General features: G+C 36.3%; 1 protein-coding gene across 4 annotated transcripts in view; it reads right to left on the bottom strand.

Annotated features, from left to right (window-relative positions):
* LOC139148486 (F-actin-uncapping protein LRRC16A-like) overlaps nt 1-18214 on the bottom strand; it is a 98081-nt gene that overhangs the window by 32402 nt on the left and 47465 nt on the right. For all 4 annotated transcript variants that reach the window (XM_070719959.1, XM_070719958.1, XM_070719961.1 and 1 more), the window contains exons 15-24: nt 17111-17298; nt 13707-13761; nt 12947-13050; nt 12599-12736; nt 11879-12080; nt 11525-11653; nt 11209-11319; nt 10529-10701; nt 7321-7408; nt 2523-2612 (exon numbers count right to left, since the gene is read on the bottom strand). In XM_070719959.1, the coding sequence (XP_070576060.1) occupies nt 2523-2612; nt 7321-7408; nt 10529-10701; nt 11209-11319; nt 11525-11653; nt 11879-12080; nt 12599-12736; nt 12947-13050; nt 13707-13761; nt 17111-17298 (1278 nt within the window). The remainder of the gene's footprint in view (nt 1-2522; nt 2613-7320; nt 7409-10528; nt 10702-11208; nt 11320-11524; nt 11654-11878; nt 12081-12598; nt 12737-12946; nt 13051-13706; nt 13762-17110; nt 17299-18214) is intronic.

Raw genomic sequence — 18214 nt, 5'->3', positions numbered from 1 at the left:
CATTTTATTTCAAGTATTAATTCAAGCTGAAATTTCACTAAATTGTCATGCACTTCTTTACCCAGGGATTGTGTAATCAGTTTGTTGGAAAACTGGAGTGAAATACTGTGTTTAGCTTGGCTGGGAAATCATCACTGATTTTTGCTGTTGTTTGGCCATGGTTGTCTATCAGTAATGCCAGTATTAGTGTGATTGTGGTATGCCAGTACATGAGATCATGCCAATAATAAATTCATAGTCAGCAAATGACATGCCCAAACTTGCAATGAGTTTGTGAATTATGCATCAAGTTGTCAAAGTTGTCAAGTGACAGCTTCATTAGTTTAGCTGGGGAAGAGATTTCAAAATGTTTGCTAAGTTGCTGTTTTAAAAGCAAAGAAAATCTAAAAAATTAGCAAACAAGCTAAAAAAATTTGCACACACAAATCTCATCATCATTAGTACGAGACTAAATGATGTCAGTCCTGTAAACGTATTTTACCAAATTTAATTGGTATCAGACGAAAAGTTTCAGAGAAACATTTTCTGAAGAAACCTGGGAAAAAATGGAGAAAAAATATCTCCAAGACAGCATCTCTAAAAAGCTGCAAACAACCAAATATGGTGAGACTACTTCAAAATATGCATATTCACATTCTATCATCATTTGAATAAAAGTGAATAAGGAAACGTACAAACCAAGTTAAGTTTGTTTTTTATTGGACAAACATTTTCTAAAATATAACATTTTTGAAGAAAATTGAGCAAGAAATAATATTCTTAAAAATTTAAATCATGCAAATGTTACGCTGATTTTATAATACGGGTATCCCTACAAAGCTGCATATTGAATTTAGGAGCTCTAAGACCAGTGGTACAGAGAAAGTGATGTTTTGACCAAAAATGAGAAAATAAGTTCCAAATATTTTAATTCATAAATTTCAACACAAATTTTAAAAAAGTTGAGTGAGGTCATCCCTAATGTCTTTACACAGTGAGTTTGATTGCTTTTGGGCAAAGACTTTTACAGAAAAAGATTTTTGACAAAATGAGCGAAAATAATGGAAATATTTCTAAAAAAAATTGAAATAAGCAAATTGTTTATTAATGTGCATCCCTAAGATGCTACATATTAGCTGTCAGACTACCCTAGTACTGTAGTACCTGAAAAAATGTTTAACCAAAAATGAGAAAATTAGCCTAAAAAATTGACATGCGCAAATTACTGTCATATGAACAAAGAAGAGTACAGTTATCAAGTGACTTGTATCATCAAATGTTAAAGGGAGGGTGTTGTCGGAACTGCACGTGTGCGACTTTCTTGTTTACAAACAATGCATTTCATGCATGATATCTTGTGAACATAGCTGCAACATTCAAATTTTATGATATTCATTGTTAACAATCATGTTTTAACTTTCATCAATTGCCAGTGTACCCTAGATACAGTGTTAACATCAGTCATTGGGGTCCCTGGCAACCTTTGAGCAGAGTTCTGACAATATAACCTCCCTATATCCCTTTTCTTGCCAAGTCTATATTTCACCATCAGGTCAAGATGGTTAAAATTAATGAAACACAACATATTCCATATGGTGTATTTTAACATAATACTGCACATTTGAAAGCTGTTGAAAACATAAATACTGTAAACTTGTTTTTTTTTTACTAAAGATGCTATAACAGACCAAGCCAAGTGGGTGAAAATAGGTCATGTTTTGGCTCAATACCGCTTTTACTGACTTGGCTGATGGGGAAGAGATACTGTCTGGCAGGAAAAGAGTTAAAGATTTTTGACCAGCGGTTTCAGAGAAGTGCACAGTTGATGGAGACTCCATGAGATGCACAACGGATGATAACTGAAAATTCAATTATCTGAATAGCTCTGCATCGCTGACAATGAAGCTTAAAAAAATTCAAGACGAAGACGTAGAACTGTCATGGTTATGAATCTTTGGACTGGTTTGGTAGCTGTATATCTATACTGAGTATGAGATTGCAGTATTTACTGACTGTACATCCTCACTGTATAAATGTTAGAAGAGTCTATGTAACCATACACATGTACTGTGTAAGTGTTCGATGCATCCATGTTACTTGTATTTCAAAAGATGTCAAAGTTGCTATATTTTAGTTTGCTTTCATTTTCTTTTACATGTTCTCCAGGTCACTGTTTGTTCCATGTTCTCAAGGTCACTGTTTGTTACATGTTCTCAAGGTCACTGTATGTTACATGTTCTCAAGATCACTTTGTCATATGTTCTCAAGGTCACTCTTTGTCACATGTTCTCAAGGTCACTCTTTGTCACATGTTCTCAAGCTCAGAGTTTCAAAGACTGACTATCTGTACAAACACATCCATTTGACCTCTTAGCATGTTGCCACTTTACAGAAGTACAACTATGAATTACAAGTGTATATTATGACAATCCCGTACAAACAGAAAAAGGGATCCCATTGACTGCCATGTTTGGGCAAACAAATCATTTTGACAGAGGTTCTCATTGGCTTAGATAAATTACGGAACAGAAATTGAGACTTACATCTGTTTCTTCTTTGTCCTCTGATTTGGCAATCGATAGCTGCGATGCTGTTGACGATCTCTTCTTCCGTACTTCATACAAAGCAACATTCTAGGAGTTAACAAAAAATAAGGAAAACTTACTTCCTCAAGTTTTCACCAAAAGTAATGAATGCATAGCAAGCAATGGTAAAACACTTTTGATTATTGAACAATGCCTATGTGATAACAAGTCATCGTTGATGACACAGTCCCCACTTGTTAATGGGTGCTTTGATTACAGGTCCTCAGAGAGGATAGAGTCCTCTTCATTAGGTCTGTGATAAAAATACTTTTGAATAAATTCGCTTGATACATGTCTGAGTTGTAGTTCAGGACACGAAAAAATCGTAATAAAATGGCCACATGGTGGCCATATTGGATCGAATCACAAAACAAATCAATGTGCATATGTATGACACAGGTCAATGTCCTTGTACCAACTTTGATTAAAATCGGTTGAAATATGCCTGAGTTATGGCTTTGTACATGAAAAAATCATAACAAAATGGCCGCACAGCAGCCATATTGGATCGTATCACAAAACAAATTAAAATGCATATGTATGACATTGGTCAATCTCCTTGTACCAACTTTGAATAAATTTGCTTGATACATGTCTGAGTTATGGTTCTGGACATGAAAAAACGTAATAAACTGGCAACACGGCGGCCATATTGGATCGTATCACATAACAAGTCAATGTGCATATGTATGACATTGGTCGATGTCCTTGTACCAAGTTTGAATAAAATTGGTTGCGATATGCCTGAGTTATGGCTCTGTACATGAAAAAATCGTAATAAAATGGCCGCCTGGCGGCCATATTGGATCGTATCACAAAACAAATTGACGTGCATATCTATGACATTGGTCAATGTCCTTGTACCAATTTTGAATAAAATCGGTTGAGATATGCCTGAGTTATGGCTCTGTACATGAAAAAATCGTAACAAAATGGCCGCACGGCGGCCATATTGGATCGTATCACAAAAAGAATTGACGTGCATATCTATGACATTGGTCAATGTCCTTGTACCAACTTTGAATAAAATCAGTTGAAACATGCCTGAATTATGGCTCTGTACATGAAAAAATCGTAATAAAATGGCCGCCTGGCAGCCATATTGGATCGTATCACAAAACAAATCGACGTGCATCTGTATGACATATGAAGTAATCCTTGTACCAAGTTTGAATGAAATTGCTTCAGGCATCTCTGAGATATCTGCGTGAACGGACGGACGGACACACGCACGCACGCACGCACGCACGCACGCACACACGCACGGACATGACCAAACCTATAAGTCCCCCCGGACGGTGTCCGTGGGGACTAATAACAACATGAAACAGTGAATTTGATTGGCTAAAGAGTTAGGAGAGGTGCACACAGTACAATAACCTACCCACAATGCTGTTTGGTTTGTACCAATCAAGGCTTCTTTACTAATAACTTTTGCTACTCTATATACCGGTATAAGCAATCATGTGAAGCATATAAATAATTTAATTAGATCTAGTAAAAATGCAGGTAGATATTTCAGTGAAAATTTCAAAATTATGTTACATAACACTACAAATCACAGTCTTCAGTTGCTACAAATTATACCCTTTTGAAGCAAGTTGTGATAAACTGACAGGTCATTCTCTGAGAAAAGTATGTGTGAATTTCCCTTGTCATTTTTGTAACAAAAATTAATATTCTTTTGTTTCATAAAGGAGGTGTAATGAATTTTCCAACTTTCTATTACATTATTCTATATGACTACAAACATATTGACAGAAAGATTTAAAAAATTCCTTCTCCTTGCAACCAAATGTAATTTGCCATGCCATTTGAAATGGAAATGGAGAAGAACCATGGACTCAAAGGTACATTTTCAGAATTTATAAAATCAGTCCATAAAGTTGTCTAACATGTGAGACATGCCAGACTACACTGAGGAATCTCCAGTGGTACAAATCATTATGAATCATGGGATATCTCAAGTACTGTGCAGTCTACCGGGGTATGTCAAATAATGTGGAAACAATTGCACACCTTTAGTATAACCTGTATATTCTCCATTGCCATTTGACAATGAAATTAAAAACTTAGGTGGACAACGTGTGCCAAAAGGAATGTATTACAAACATGGAACAAAACAAGATATTGGTAATTATACATATTTGTATATGCTATTAAAGCATTGCTTCCATACCATGTTTCTAATGCATTCCTTTTGGCATACGATGTCCACCTAAGTGTCTGGTGTGTGCCTTCATTTATCTCTTGTGTGCTGGTTCACTCCTGGTCACCTTTTATTTCTGTGCATTGTATTGTGCAAGCTTTGTTTGTCATGTTTCATGTTGTTAGTTCCAGAGACCAGCTCTGGAACTGTTAGTTTTTGCTCACTTTCCTTCTTTCTTTCTTTCTTTCTTTCTTTCTTTCTTTCTTGAAAATGAAATGCATGTGGCCTCGGTTTTCAATTTCAACGGCCTAGGTCCGATGTTTCCTCTCGTCTGATCATCGTCGTAAACCACGCGCCTCTTTACGGCAACAACTCAGCGCTACCCGTCAAGCGATTGATTTTTGCGTAGGTCAGCGGAGTGAAAATTATTGCTCTGGCTCGCGAGAATGTCGTCTGATATACATTTCCGTGCGTTGTCGCCCCCGTATGTATCTGTTGCGTTTTTACCGTACATGTAGGCATTTGTAATCTGTGTACTGTAATTCCCCGGACTGCCTAGCTTTTAGTTGTATTATGGTATTTACTGAATATTAAAATCCAAAGCACTCTTTCATTCTGCACCTATCTTTGTCACACATTCTCTTGTTTCTTCCGCTGCTCTGGTCTCTGGAACTTCGCTTTTGCTTGCAAATGCTTTCTAGTTCTGCTTTGTATCAGTCTGTATGCTAAATTGAGGGCCCTGGGGAAGATAAGCATCTTTACTGAATCTTACCAGGCTACCCTTGTTAAATAAGGTTTAATAAAATAAAAATAAATTAAAATATGTCCAATGTATCTTAGGAGTCTGGTAAAACCTACTGCATTCAGTTTTCTTTTATAGAAAGTAATTACGGTACATGTAGAATGTGACCTCAGTGACAGATATTCAGACTCTCAAATTTTCACAATTCTTGTCTACTTTATCACTGGTTGGAGCTCATTTTTAAGCTGTTGGAGTAAGAATAATTGGCACTATCTCGGTTTACTTGAAAATCGAAAATTTTATTTTTCTCCATAGAGTTAACACAGGGATGGTGGCCATTTTGAATATCAAATATTGGCAATGCTAGGTAATTTGTTTGTCCAGTACCAAACTACGCACAGTGACCCCTGATTTTTCTTATTGATTTGGTGAGAGTTTGGTTGAAAGTTTCACTGAGGAGAGTTTGAACAAAAGTTTAATTCTTTCACTTTTGAGGCAAATACGACCTTAAATATGCAAATGAGCTATTTATGAGATGCCATACCCATTAACTTCCAGCATGACTTGATGTTAAATATAACTGCTGTATATTAGACGTATGATTGAAGTCAGTAGATTCAATTTTGATGTTTAGCCTAATTACAGAATGCAAATTAGATATCAATCAATACATCAGGGTCCTCCAGCTTTCAACATGAGTGTAACTAAGTATGACAAATGTACAGTAGAAGTTCACTCAAAATCTGTGCACTCAGTATTGATATAAAACCTAATTACAGAAATACTTTAAATATGCAAAGGAGCTTAAACCTGTAAGTCACGCCCACCAAACTTTTGGCATAGTTACACCACAGAACAGACTGAGTACCTGCGTAATGTTATGAAATTTGGTGGAGCAATTATTGAGATATAGCCTAATGCTCAAATTCATTGTGCAAATGACCATTAATTATGCAATACAAATCAAACAAAATCTAATCAAATTTAGATCTTTCTATGATGATGCTAGGTACCGAATTGCATGATATTCTGACCAATCATTTTAAGTAAGGGCTGGAACAAAATTTGTCAATGGATAGGTGGATGGACACAAACACACACGCACATACACACACACACACACACACGCACGGACAGATATTTTTGCAACATTGGACACTGCTTGGGCCTCTGGCCAAAGGTGTCCGAAAACGCTTTGATATTATAAAGAAGTCTGTATTAAAACAAAGGTCAAAGGTCAAGTGATTACTTTTTGAAGGCCAGATGACCATGTGATGATTTTTTTCTAGCAGGAAGTCACTTAATATCCAAGTACGATGAAAATTTCAGCAGTGGAAAGATAGTTGCTACGGAAATGAAATCTGAATGGAAACCAAGCATTTAAAGTCTGGATTGAAATAACAGACATCATCGTTTTACTTTAAGACACTAATAATAACAAACAATCGCAAAAATATTTCAACATGTGTGTGTACTAAATGATTAAGATTTCTATACAAATTACTCCTTACAGTACAACTACAAATATTGTATATAAATACCTCATGTACTTGTACATTAAAAAAACTATAAAACACTTCATAGTTGCTAAGAATATGGTTTATTGACTCAATTCAACTGGAAATTTCAGAATTACTTGAGAGAATATTTATTGCATTGTGTAAGGTCAACTATCTGTCAATGTGTGCAGTAGAGGATAAAACAGGCTGTGTTTTTGCCGATTTCCTTGCAAATATTTGATACAAAGCACCTGTTTTTTTGAAATTTGATAATGGATTCAAATGAAATGACTCTGTGCTACATGAACATTTCTACCTTTACAGAAAGAAATAGCAAGAAAGTTTTCTTGGCATAAAGAAACTCACCAATTTCCTGCGTGAATCAGCAAGAGAATCCAGTAGTTCATCTGTAATTTTGTTGGATACGGCTGTCGCTGCTGCAAGATGCACTTCACTGATACAACATAAAACACAGAAACCTAAAGTTAAGACATCATGTTTTCCGAATTACCAGACAACACGTCAGCCATACATTGAAAAGTTCTGTTCCTAAGCTCAACATGGTGTTAGATATTCAATTTGAACACTGGCTTCTAGATGTGTCTGTTCTGTTTGGTTCCTACTACAATAACTGGTCACTTCCTGGTAGTCTATCCCCTTTTTCTATGGTCTCACTTCAAAATACAGAAGTAATGTGTTTCCGCCAGCCATTATTACATGCGCATATCTTACTGTGAGAATCTGCAGGTCAAGTAAGGTCACACTATCATGCAAAGTTATCCAACCAAATCAAAGGAGACACACTGATTCAAATTATCAAAGGGTTATCCAATGGAATGGAAAGGTTATACATTCTGACACAATGTGTCTAAGTAATCCAGGTGTATTTACATTTGTAGCATTGTTTGAACACTGGCATGCTGGATACTTGAACACAATGAACTGTTTAGTACTTTCAAGTCTCAGAACACAGACACGCCCCTCTACCTTACTCAGTGAAATAGCTTCAGCTATGAGTTTTTTTACCTACAATTTTCATTGGAAATTTTGTATTCTAACATATTGAAAAGATTTGCACTGCTGAGAGTAGTTTTGATTATCTTATGTAGCCTTGGAGACTCTAATTAAAGGTTTTTTGTTGGCGGAAACACAGCCATGTCAAAATTTGTCAGACTTTTGTTGTCTGAAGCAGGTTTTACATGACGCGCATTTCTGCGTCCTTTACGCATAAAACCGGACGCAGGACCCCTCAAAAACTAAACCACGCGTCCCTTGGGACGCAGCAATATCTGTTGCTGGTGTACACCTTGCGAAGCTGCTGAACACGTAAAACACATCCCAGTAAACCTTACCGACCCCGTACTTTAACCCTTAAAGTGCCGCGTCGGTTTATAAACCGACACGGCATTCTCGCTCTCAGCGCCACGTCGGTATATAAACCGACAGTGATTGCGTTCTATGCTTATGCCTAACTTAGCTATGCATTGCCGAACTCAGCCAGAAGGAGGGTATTCCTGACCCTTTGAACCCAGTTTAGTACCATATAAGGACTAAAATAATGACATCGTGCAGCCTAACAATCGAAAATTCCAGTAATTTATGCGAACTTTCTTCAAAAGAGGTCAGCGGTTTTCATGAATATTTAATCAGGTCTGCAGTTTCACCCGTACGCGGCCACAGTGCATTGAACGAAACACGTACGTACGTTTTGAAAGCTTTACCATGCCGTAGACACGGAAGACAACTATATTATGCCAAGCTACTGCCCTCTGGGTGATAGAAATGATAGATTTTACAGTTTTTTTGAGAATATTTTATGGAAAAATGACGCGATTTGGTGACCAAATCGATCGCGATAGTGAACTTCGAACGTATCGGCGGCCAAGATGGCGGCACTGTGTGATGCCTAACTCTCGACATGGAACCCGAGGTTAAGGTTTTCGAAGTCCAAAACATGCAAGATTGAGAAATTTGTAAGGATTCGGTTAAATTGAAGTGTATTTTGTGAATTTTCAAGCGTTTGACTGCCAAAAAGCCCCTTTAAACTGTTGATATTTGACCTCCGGCCGTCCTGAAGCGAGACGGCCATAACAGTCGACCCAGTTTGTAAATGAAATGTAGTTGTTCTGAACTGTTGACATTGCGAGACATTTCCTACGTGTTACGCATTTTTTTAACTGAAATAAACCGGACATGAAACTTTTTTCTCGATACTTAGTGGTTTCTTTCCATTTTGTGGCGGATTTTGTGGCGTGCTTGTCAAAAATGTGATCAAACTTGGCGAACGGATTGACTAGTATGTATGGTAGTACGAGTCCGTGACTCGATAAGCCACAGATAGTTACACACGCGTACGTGAATTAAACTAATGTAAGTTGGGTCAAACACCAAAATTAATCGATAAAAAGGTTAGTGAAATGTGTTTTTGTCTTCAACTCTTCATTATAGTTATACAGGCGGTTCAAACTATACAGAGTCAGTTGAATATGCCCTATAGTTGTGTGCATGTGTTGCACAATAGTTACCCTCCATGTACAATATGGAACCTTGTTGTCTCTGTGTATGCAAATTAATACTAATTGAACACAGTGAAGACCATGGCATTGATAAACTATAAACATTTTTGTGAAATAAATTGGGACCCCCATATTTTGATGTAGGACTCCCATTTTCTAACACCAGGAGTCCCAGGGACTCTCAAAAGTTAAAAGTGATGTAAAACCCTGCTGAAGTACACATGTGAAATGTGATCTTATTATTGCAACTAAGTGGCATTGTTGGATTTCTAGGATACCATTTTCAATCTATGTATTGTCTTACTGTTGGACAGATAAAGAAGAATTCAAAATTTGACAAAAAAATTCAAATGTTTTGTTTCAGGAAGAGTTGCCGAGGAATTTCAACTTGAGAATGTTTAAACTTGATCAATATCATTCCTTCTAGGTACGAGATGAATTAAAGAGAAAAGTGAGAAATCTTGGAAGTCATACTGATTTTGTATTTGAGTATTTGTCAAACATAACAGTCACCATTTACTGTATTTCCTGGACACTCACTCATGTACAACAATGTTCAAGATAAGAAAAAGCCATATAGAATTTGGAAGATACAAGAGTATGCAAATTTATAGTTTTCAATAATACCAATGGTGGAAGTGTGTTCATTCTTGATACAAACTCCATTAAATGTTGCTAATTCAGAGAAGTACCACTTCTAAAAATAAACAATCAGTTCTTCTCATAGAATGCACACAAAATGTAAGAAAATGCACACAAAATGTAAGAAAATACGTAATGGTCATTGTGATAAAAAAGAATTTATGCCTGCAATGGTTGAATCTGTGATTAAAATCACTTTATGCCTGCAAAGGTTGGGACATTGTGATTAAAATGACTTTATGCCTGCAATGGTTGGGATCTGTGATTAAAATATCTTACAACAAAATGCTTTCAATATACATGGCATGACATTTATTCCACAGAATCTCTGTGAGGTGAGACAAACTCTATTTCTACATGAGAATATCATCATTTTTCGGAAAAATGTGGACAAACACTTGAATTTTGTCACCTACCTTGCTTTGTTGGAGATAGCTACTCCAGCCTGCTTCTCAACCCAATCAGCAACAAAAGTCTCTGGAATATTACTCTTTTGTTTAGCTGTCTCTGTGATTTCTGTTTTCAACTCATCCTTGACAACAGACGGACACATATTCTCACCGCATTTCAACATTTCAACTACAGATTTCTGTTTAGCAAGAAAGAAAAAACAAACAAACAAACAAACAAATAAATATGAACATTACACCATAGAGACGTTATCATATGAAATGTTTAAACAGAGTAAAATTTCAAGAATCAAGGTACTAGGACTTATTTGTGTAAATGTCAAAACAAGTGAACAACTGTAACAAATTTCAGCGGAAAGTGGCAAAAATTGACTTCTGTGATCAAAATCTTCGACCACAAGAAATGATTTCATTTTACAGTGCAATACATCATTTTTGTCCACACACTGAAATAAAACAGACATTTCTTTTAAAAAACGCCAACAATGAACTTGATCTTTCAAGCACTGGTGCTTGCCATCTACAGAAGGCACCTGCTGTTTGGTTTCAAAGAAGTAGAATCAAATGAAGACACTATTTTCTAAATTCTTGTCTGACTGGATTGTGTAAATCTCTAAGTATCCTACCAACACTGCTGTAAACACTGAGAATCAATTTGTCAATAAATGGTTAGATTTAATCAATACCTGAATCTGTACTTTCACAATTTCTGTCAAATTTTCTTTCAATTCTTGAACCTTTGCATCAATTATGCCTTGTGATGTCTCTCTTGCCACTGCATACAGCTTGTTCAACAACTGCAGAGAAAGAAAGAAGTGATATTTTTGTTCATTCAAAGAATGGGGGTCTAGGAGTAGTGCACTCATTATGGAATAATATAAGTGACAGTGGTTGGTAATACCAATGTTCAATGTAGGTGTGTATGCGGAGATGTGGCGTGTATGCGGAGATGTGGTGTATGTATGTAGGTGTATTTTTACAGAAGAGAAGGTTATGACAGACCTCTCTTGAGTTGCTGGCATCTTCAACATACTTCATGGCTTCTTCGATATCTGCTTTGACGCTTTCATCCTCACAGTCTGCAAGCTGTTCAGCTGCTTGTTGGACGTCATGTGTGACTGTGTCTACATTCTGCAAGTGATATAATTGGATCGAAAGTAGTAAATTTAAATTTCTGTTCATCAACATGCCATTCTACATGAGCAGTTATAAAAGGAAAATCAATGACACCCTTTGTATGTGTAAAATGGCAGGAAAGTTGGTTTGCTGGCAACACGTCCATAAAAGAATAGGACTAATGAGAACTCCTGAAGAGAGCTAGACAGCGCCCTCTAGAGACGAGATTCCCTGACCTACCTGTTGTGCAGTAGTTACTTGGAAACTCTGCTGTAATCTGAAGGCTTGCTCATTAATCTGAGCAGCAAACTCTACGTTGCCATGGTTTCTCTTCAGAAGCTGTTCAATTTTCATGATAGCAGACTCTGTCTTCTCAGGATTGGACTTAAAAGCACTTCCCGCGTCACTAACTGGTGTTGGCATACTTTCTATCGTATGATTCCTGACATTGTAAAATGAGTAATTGACAATTAGTGCCTTTCTCTTATTTAATTTCACCAGTCAATGCATACATGTACATACATAATTGTATCCATGTATATACACAAATACAAGTAAATAGATACATTCATGGCTTATACATATACAGCTTCATAAATGCAAGCACTGATAGACATTAGAGAAAATCCTTACATACACCCTTATTTCTGTTCTTTTCTACATCTTTTAATATCATTTTGTATAAAATGAGGATCTTTCCCCACCCCCATGAAAAGTATGAATACGTCTTTTCATCTTCACATTTCATCTCTTTACAATGTCTAAGTATAGTCATGTAGTTGAGTGCAAAACGTTCTCATTACCTTCATCAGAACAAATACAGCGCAAAGCTGCCATTCTTAGGCAGATGTGTGCACATTACAAGACAAATTAACATTTGCAGGGGCTACCCCCTCAAGCATGTGGAATTTCTGGGGCTAGGCAGATATCTTTTTTGATGAAATGTATTGTAACATTTACCTTTCAAGGGCTGCAGCAATGTCTTGTAATCCATGGTGTGATATATTGTTTCTGTCCAGTTTGATAGTTTTCAGTTTGGTGTTGATCTGCAGTGCTTTGGACAAAATCCTGGCCCCTACATCTCCCATGCCATTGCCACTGTCAAAGAAAGGAGTGAAAATAAGCATGAACTTGCTTAGGACAGTACTTTATCGTTCATCACTCCATACAAAGACATTGTTTACCTTTTAAGCTGTGACCAATGGTTGATAATTCTGGTTGACTGCATAAATAAATGATGCCATATCAGGTTGCATAGAACACAATTGGATACATAAGATACGGACAGAGCAGCAGAAGACACAGTACCTGATATCCAAGTATGTTAAGATGGTGTTACTGCCTATGGCATCTAACACAGTTGCAGTGTCAGCTTTCAATTTGGAATCAGACAGTGACAGAGACTCCAGTGACTGCAAAGTAGAAAAATTGTAACAGATTCTGATGAAAACATTGTAACAGATTCTGATGAAAACATTGTAACAGATTCTGATGAAAACATTGTAACAGATCCTGATAAAAACATTGTAACAGATTCTGATGAAAACATTGTAACAGATTCTGATGAAAACATTGTAACAGATTCTGATGAAAACATTGTAACAGATTCTGATGAAACCATTGTAGCAGAACATTGTAACGGATTCTGATGGAAACATTGTAACAGATTCTGATGAAAACATTGTAACAGAATCTGATGAAAACATTGTAACAGATTCAGATGCAAACATTGTTACAGTAACAGAATCTGATGAACATCTAATATACAGCTTGGTGACATTTGTTTCTCAGATGGAATGATCATTGTTCACGCATTGTATTCACACCTTTTAGAAAAGGGTAGCTTGATCTTTAAATAATTCTGCTTTCTTAGATTTTGTTCTGACACATGCAGCCATTCTTTGTCATGAATTATCATTAATAAATTTGTTATTGGATGGAGTTGTGAGTGTGCACTACTTTTATCTAGTGGGAGTTCTTTGAGCACATAAATTTTTGTCAATGACAAACAGTTCAGAGTTTTAGATGGATGTGAGAATTTCCATATAATTTATTCTGTTTTACTCACCCCATTTTCATCCTGCAGCATTGTCACAATTGTGTCTACTATTCTGTTCATTTGTCTTCAAAGTCAAAACAAAAACAAACGGAGAGATAGACAGTTTTAGAACTTAGATGATATGAGTTATTACTCTTGGGTTAATTTTTATATACACTTTTTCAAGTCAAAACTAACTTGTACTCTGTTAGGTTCAACTCTACAAGAGTGTAGCAAACCAACCAACCAACCAATCCAAAGTCAATATCCATGCATTTTACTAGATAATCAGATTACAAAAATGTGTATATATGCACACAGAACCTCAAAAGAAAAAATACCCACCCCTATGTCAAATAATGGACAAAAATTACAGAGAAAATTGCTGAAAGAAGACAAAAAGATGAGAGAGGATAATCAGAAAGAAGAATAAAAAGAAAGGTCTTAAAAGAAGGAATATTGAAGTACATTTTTCCTTGTGTAATTGGAAGATTCATATCTCCAAATTTCTGCTGACTAATCTAAAACGTTGATTTAGATTCTGCTCAATAAAAATTAGTGAAAATGAAGTGGATGTTTATAGTGAGGAATTCGTCATTTACTCTGCTGATTTCAATACAGACAAAGTTTAATTAAAAATGAATGGACCCTGAATACATGAGAGGATCACAAAACGATACATTGAACTTGTAAATGTGTAAAAGCTAGAAAATCTTTAAATTTAAACATTTCACAAAATCAAAGCCATGAGTGAAGAACAGTGTTATTTCCAGAGGGTGCATGATATTGTACAGCATATTAGTACACAATGAATCTGATCAGTAAGTTACCGTTTTATTTTGTTTGATAAAACTGACAGATTCATGCATTTGATTTCATTTCACTTCAATATCATGAAGTGTTTTAACACTTCATTTCTTACACACCTACATATAAATTTATGTTTGATGTTAAAAACATTGCATAACAATTTGAAGGCTCAAATGATCTTGTAAACAACAACAAATTTGACACTTTTGAGACTAAATTAGTTGTTTTTTAATGAGAAGCATTATTTTGAGTACACTATAATAAACAGTACCAGCCAATTATTGTTTCAAATACAATACCCTATGACAAATAATAGTACTGAAAATTGTCTGGATGGGAAAGGATCAAGTTTGGCAGTAGGAGTGAACAACTGAAATAACTGATAAATGTTATTTCTAAGATTTGTTAACAATTTGGTTTGACTACATCCATGGTCTGCAGCACTGTAGGACGGTCAGATTACCGATATGTAATATGGATAACTACGCACAAAATCACTACTTGTCAAGTATTTAAATGTACTGCTTTTATAATCTCTTGTAAATTCCGTTTTTAGCAGTCTATCTACATTACAGGTTGCTATATTCTCTTTACATAATGGACAGCTTTAACACTTAAAGTTCAGCAGAACTGGCACAAGACCACTAATTCACTTCCGGGTTCGTTACCCACGAAGATAGTTAGGAAGAAAAATAGTGCAGACCTTGAAGTTTTGATATCTGCATGGATGCTTGTTTAGTTTGAACTTTAACATCAAGAATTTTTGTAAAGATATTTTTCTGCCTGAATCAAAATGCAGACTGTTGTGATTAATGGCTGAAGCATTTGGTGGTAATATGAGGAGTTCTGGGGCTAATAGAAATCATGACAATAAGCCTGAATTTTGTCAAAAACACCACTGAGGGCGCTATTTTCATCGCTATCCTCAAAATTTCCGTGGATTTGCCCACACAAAAAATAATCAGTAGTCAAGCTGACATTGGCCTAACACCTATTAAGAGGATTCGTGCAGCTGAATGTTTTAAAATAAGAAAATCGAGCTCAACGCTACTGTGGTGGCCTATGGGAAATTAATTAGTGGTCTTGTGCCTAATTGACGGCCCAAAGGAAGCCCTATAGGGGGACATATTTCAGTACGTATGATGTCCTATGCTGAACAACCTTTTGCACTTTCTATCACTCCGAACAATACTTGGAAATATAAAGGTATGTGGAAACCACCTCAGACACTAATTTTGATATACTTGGGGGGCCCAAATCCCTGCTGGCGGCCATATTGGACTCAGTCAGGAATAGGGGTATGGCATAGGTTTTTGTCAATTTCTCTCCTAATTCAACTTAATTTTTCAAACCAGTACTTTTATTGTTTAGACATACAATTTCTTGCTTTTATATCAAAAATTCGTGCAAATCCATCCATAGTGGTTTTCTACAGAGAAATTTATTATTCAAAATTTCCGTAAAAAGTCAATGAAAATAGGCCTATCCCCTGAAACTGGGGTTTAACTTCGGGGAGGGATTCTATTTGTGAAATCATTATCTTTTTTGGGGAAGAACACAACTAAGCAATTGTAAAAGTATTCTGATATGAGTGTTTGGGACACAAAATTTGTTTGCCAGGAATGTGTTTTTATGTCATATGGTGTCATATGGCTTGGTACAGAGGTGACGCAAATTGCTGCCATAGGGCTAATTAATGTATGTCTAGAGGCAGGTGTAGCAATTGAAGTGTAAGGTTAAATTTTCTTTTATTTTAGTATTTGAGTCATATTCACCAGTACTTTCATTTGTGTTAAAATTGTGCACTTTTGTCAATTTAAGGTTCACTATATTGGCACAAGACCACTAATTCACTTCCGGGTTCGTTACCAACGAAGATAGTTCGGAAGAAAAATAGTGCAGACCTTGAAGTTTTGATATCTGCATGGGTGCTTGTTCAGTTTGAACTTTAACGTCAAGAATTTTTGTAAAAATATTTTTCTGCCTGAATCAAAATGCAGACTGTTGTGAATAATGGCTGAAGCATTTGGTGGTAATATGAGGAGTTCTAGGGCTAATTGAATCATAACAATAAGCCTGAATTTTGTCAAAAACACCACTGAGGGCACTATTTTCATCACTATCTCAAAATTTCCGTGGACTTGCCCACATGAAAAATTAATCAGTAGTCAAGCTGACATTGTCCTAACACCTGTTAAGAGGATTCGTGCCGCTGAATGTTTTAAAATAGGAAAATCGAGCTCAACGCTACTGTGGTGGCCTATGGGAAATTAATTAGTGGTCTTGTGCCAACTGGTGATGACTATGCATGTGATCTAGAATTCACTCTTTCACTGTATTTAAATGTAAAGACCAACAGATATAGCTTATTATGGATTATGTATTTTGCTTCAGGCATCTGACTCAACTGCATGCTGATTAGCCACATGAACATCACTACGTCTGTATACTTATACCTGCAGTCAAAGTCTCATTTTATGCAAAACAACATTGAACACCAGAACACCACAGACCTGTTATCTGTCTGGCAGATGCATATTCATCTCACATCAGTGTCCATGATGAACAAAATCATTTTTGGAACAATACTTTTCATTCACACATCATCAAATACCGGTACTCACTTTCTGTTCTGTCTGATTGACTGAATGTTTCCACCAATGAGAAGATTTCGAATGTGTCTGTTGTTACGGATCCAGTCCAGGACGCTGGCAAAGTCACCTTCAAATCCATTGTCACTGACATTTAACGTACTGATTGCAGGAATATTGGCAATACAGCTTTCCAAGACCCTGGCTCCTTCACCTCTCATCTAAAATTTACAGATATAAAAGTTTGTTATCTGTCCATGTCAGTGAAGTTTTGAGAAGGGACTGATTGTCACCCATGTTATTAGTAAAATGATTGATCCTTTTCAAACTCATCATACATTTTGAAAATAACTGCCTTTCACTTGACATTAAATTATGATTGGTCACTCCAAATCACTGAGTACATTACAGGGCTCATGAAACAATCTTACATACAAACAACATATTAGTATCACTCCTAGTGGCCCCTAGAATATGTTCATTTTCGTAGTCATGTATTGTCTGCCTTTGATTGTCAACAGACTTACTAAAGTGTGGAATTGGCACTTCCTAAAAGTTTGAACAGTTGATTTTTATCCAAAGATTGTGTGGCATCTTAAAGTTTACATATAAAGTACTTCACATCTCCTGTGATATTGACAATCATGATGATAGTGAGACATTGTTCAGTGGTCTGCCATCTCTAGTTTGAATGTGAAAAGAGTCCACTACCCTCTGCTGCACAGTCCACTTTAACCAGCAATGTATTACCTGATGCTAGGCCATGTGACCAAAATGGTCTATCTAAAGAGTCCACTACCCTCTGCTGCACAGTCCACTTTAACCAGCAATGTATTACCTGATGCTAGGCCATGTGACCAAAATGGTCTATCTAAAGAGTCCACTACCTTCTGCTACACAGTCCACTTTAACCAGCAATGTATTACCTGATGCTAGGCCATGTGACCAAAATGGTCTATCTAAAGAGTCCACTACCTTCTGCTGCACAGTCCACTTTAACCAGCAATGTATTACCTGATGCTAGGCCATGTGACCAAAATGGTCTATCTAAAGTGCTATCTGTAAATAGCTACTTTTTTAAACTTCTTGGTCAAAATACCACCTTGAATACATTCCATAAAGTAATTCCAATGTATG

Source organism: Ptychodera flava, chromosome 13, assembly GCF_041260155.1.
Source record: "Ptychodera flava strain L36383 chromosome 13, AS_Pfla_20210202, whole genome shotgun sequence".
Taxonomy (NCBI): Eukaryota; Metazoa; Hemichordata; class Enteropneusta; family Ptychoderidae; genus Ptychodera; species Ptychodera flava.
This window is presented reverse-complemented; position numbering and strand designations above follow the sequence as displayed.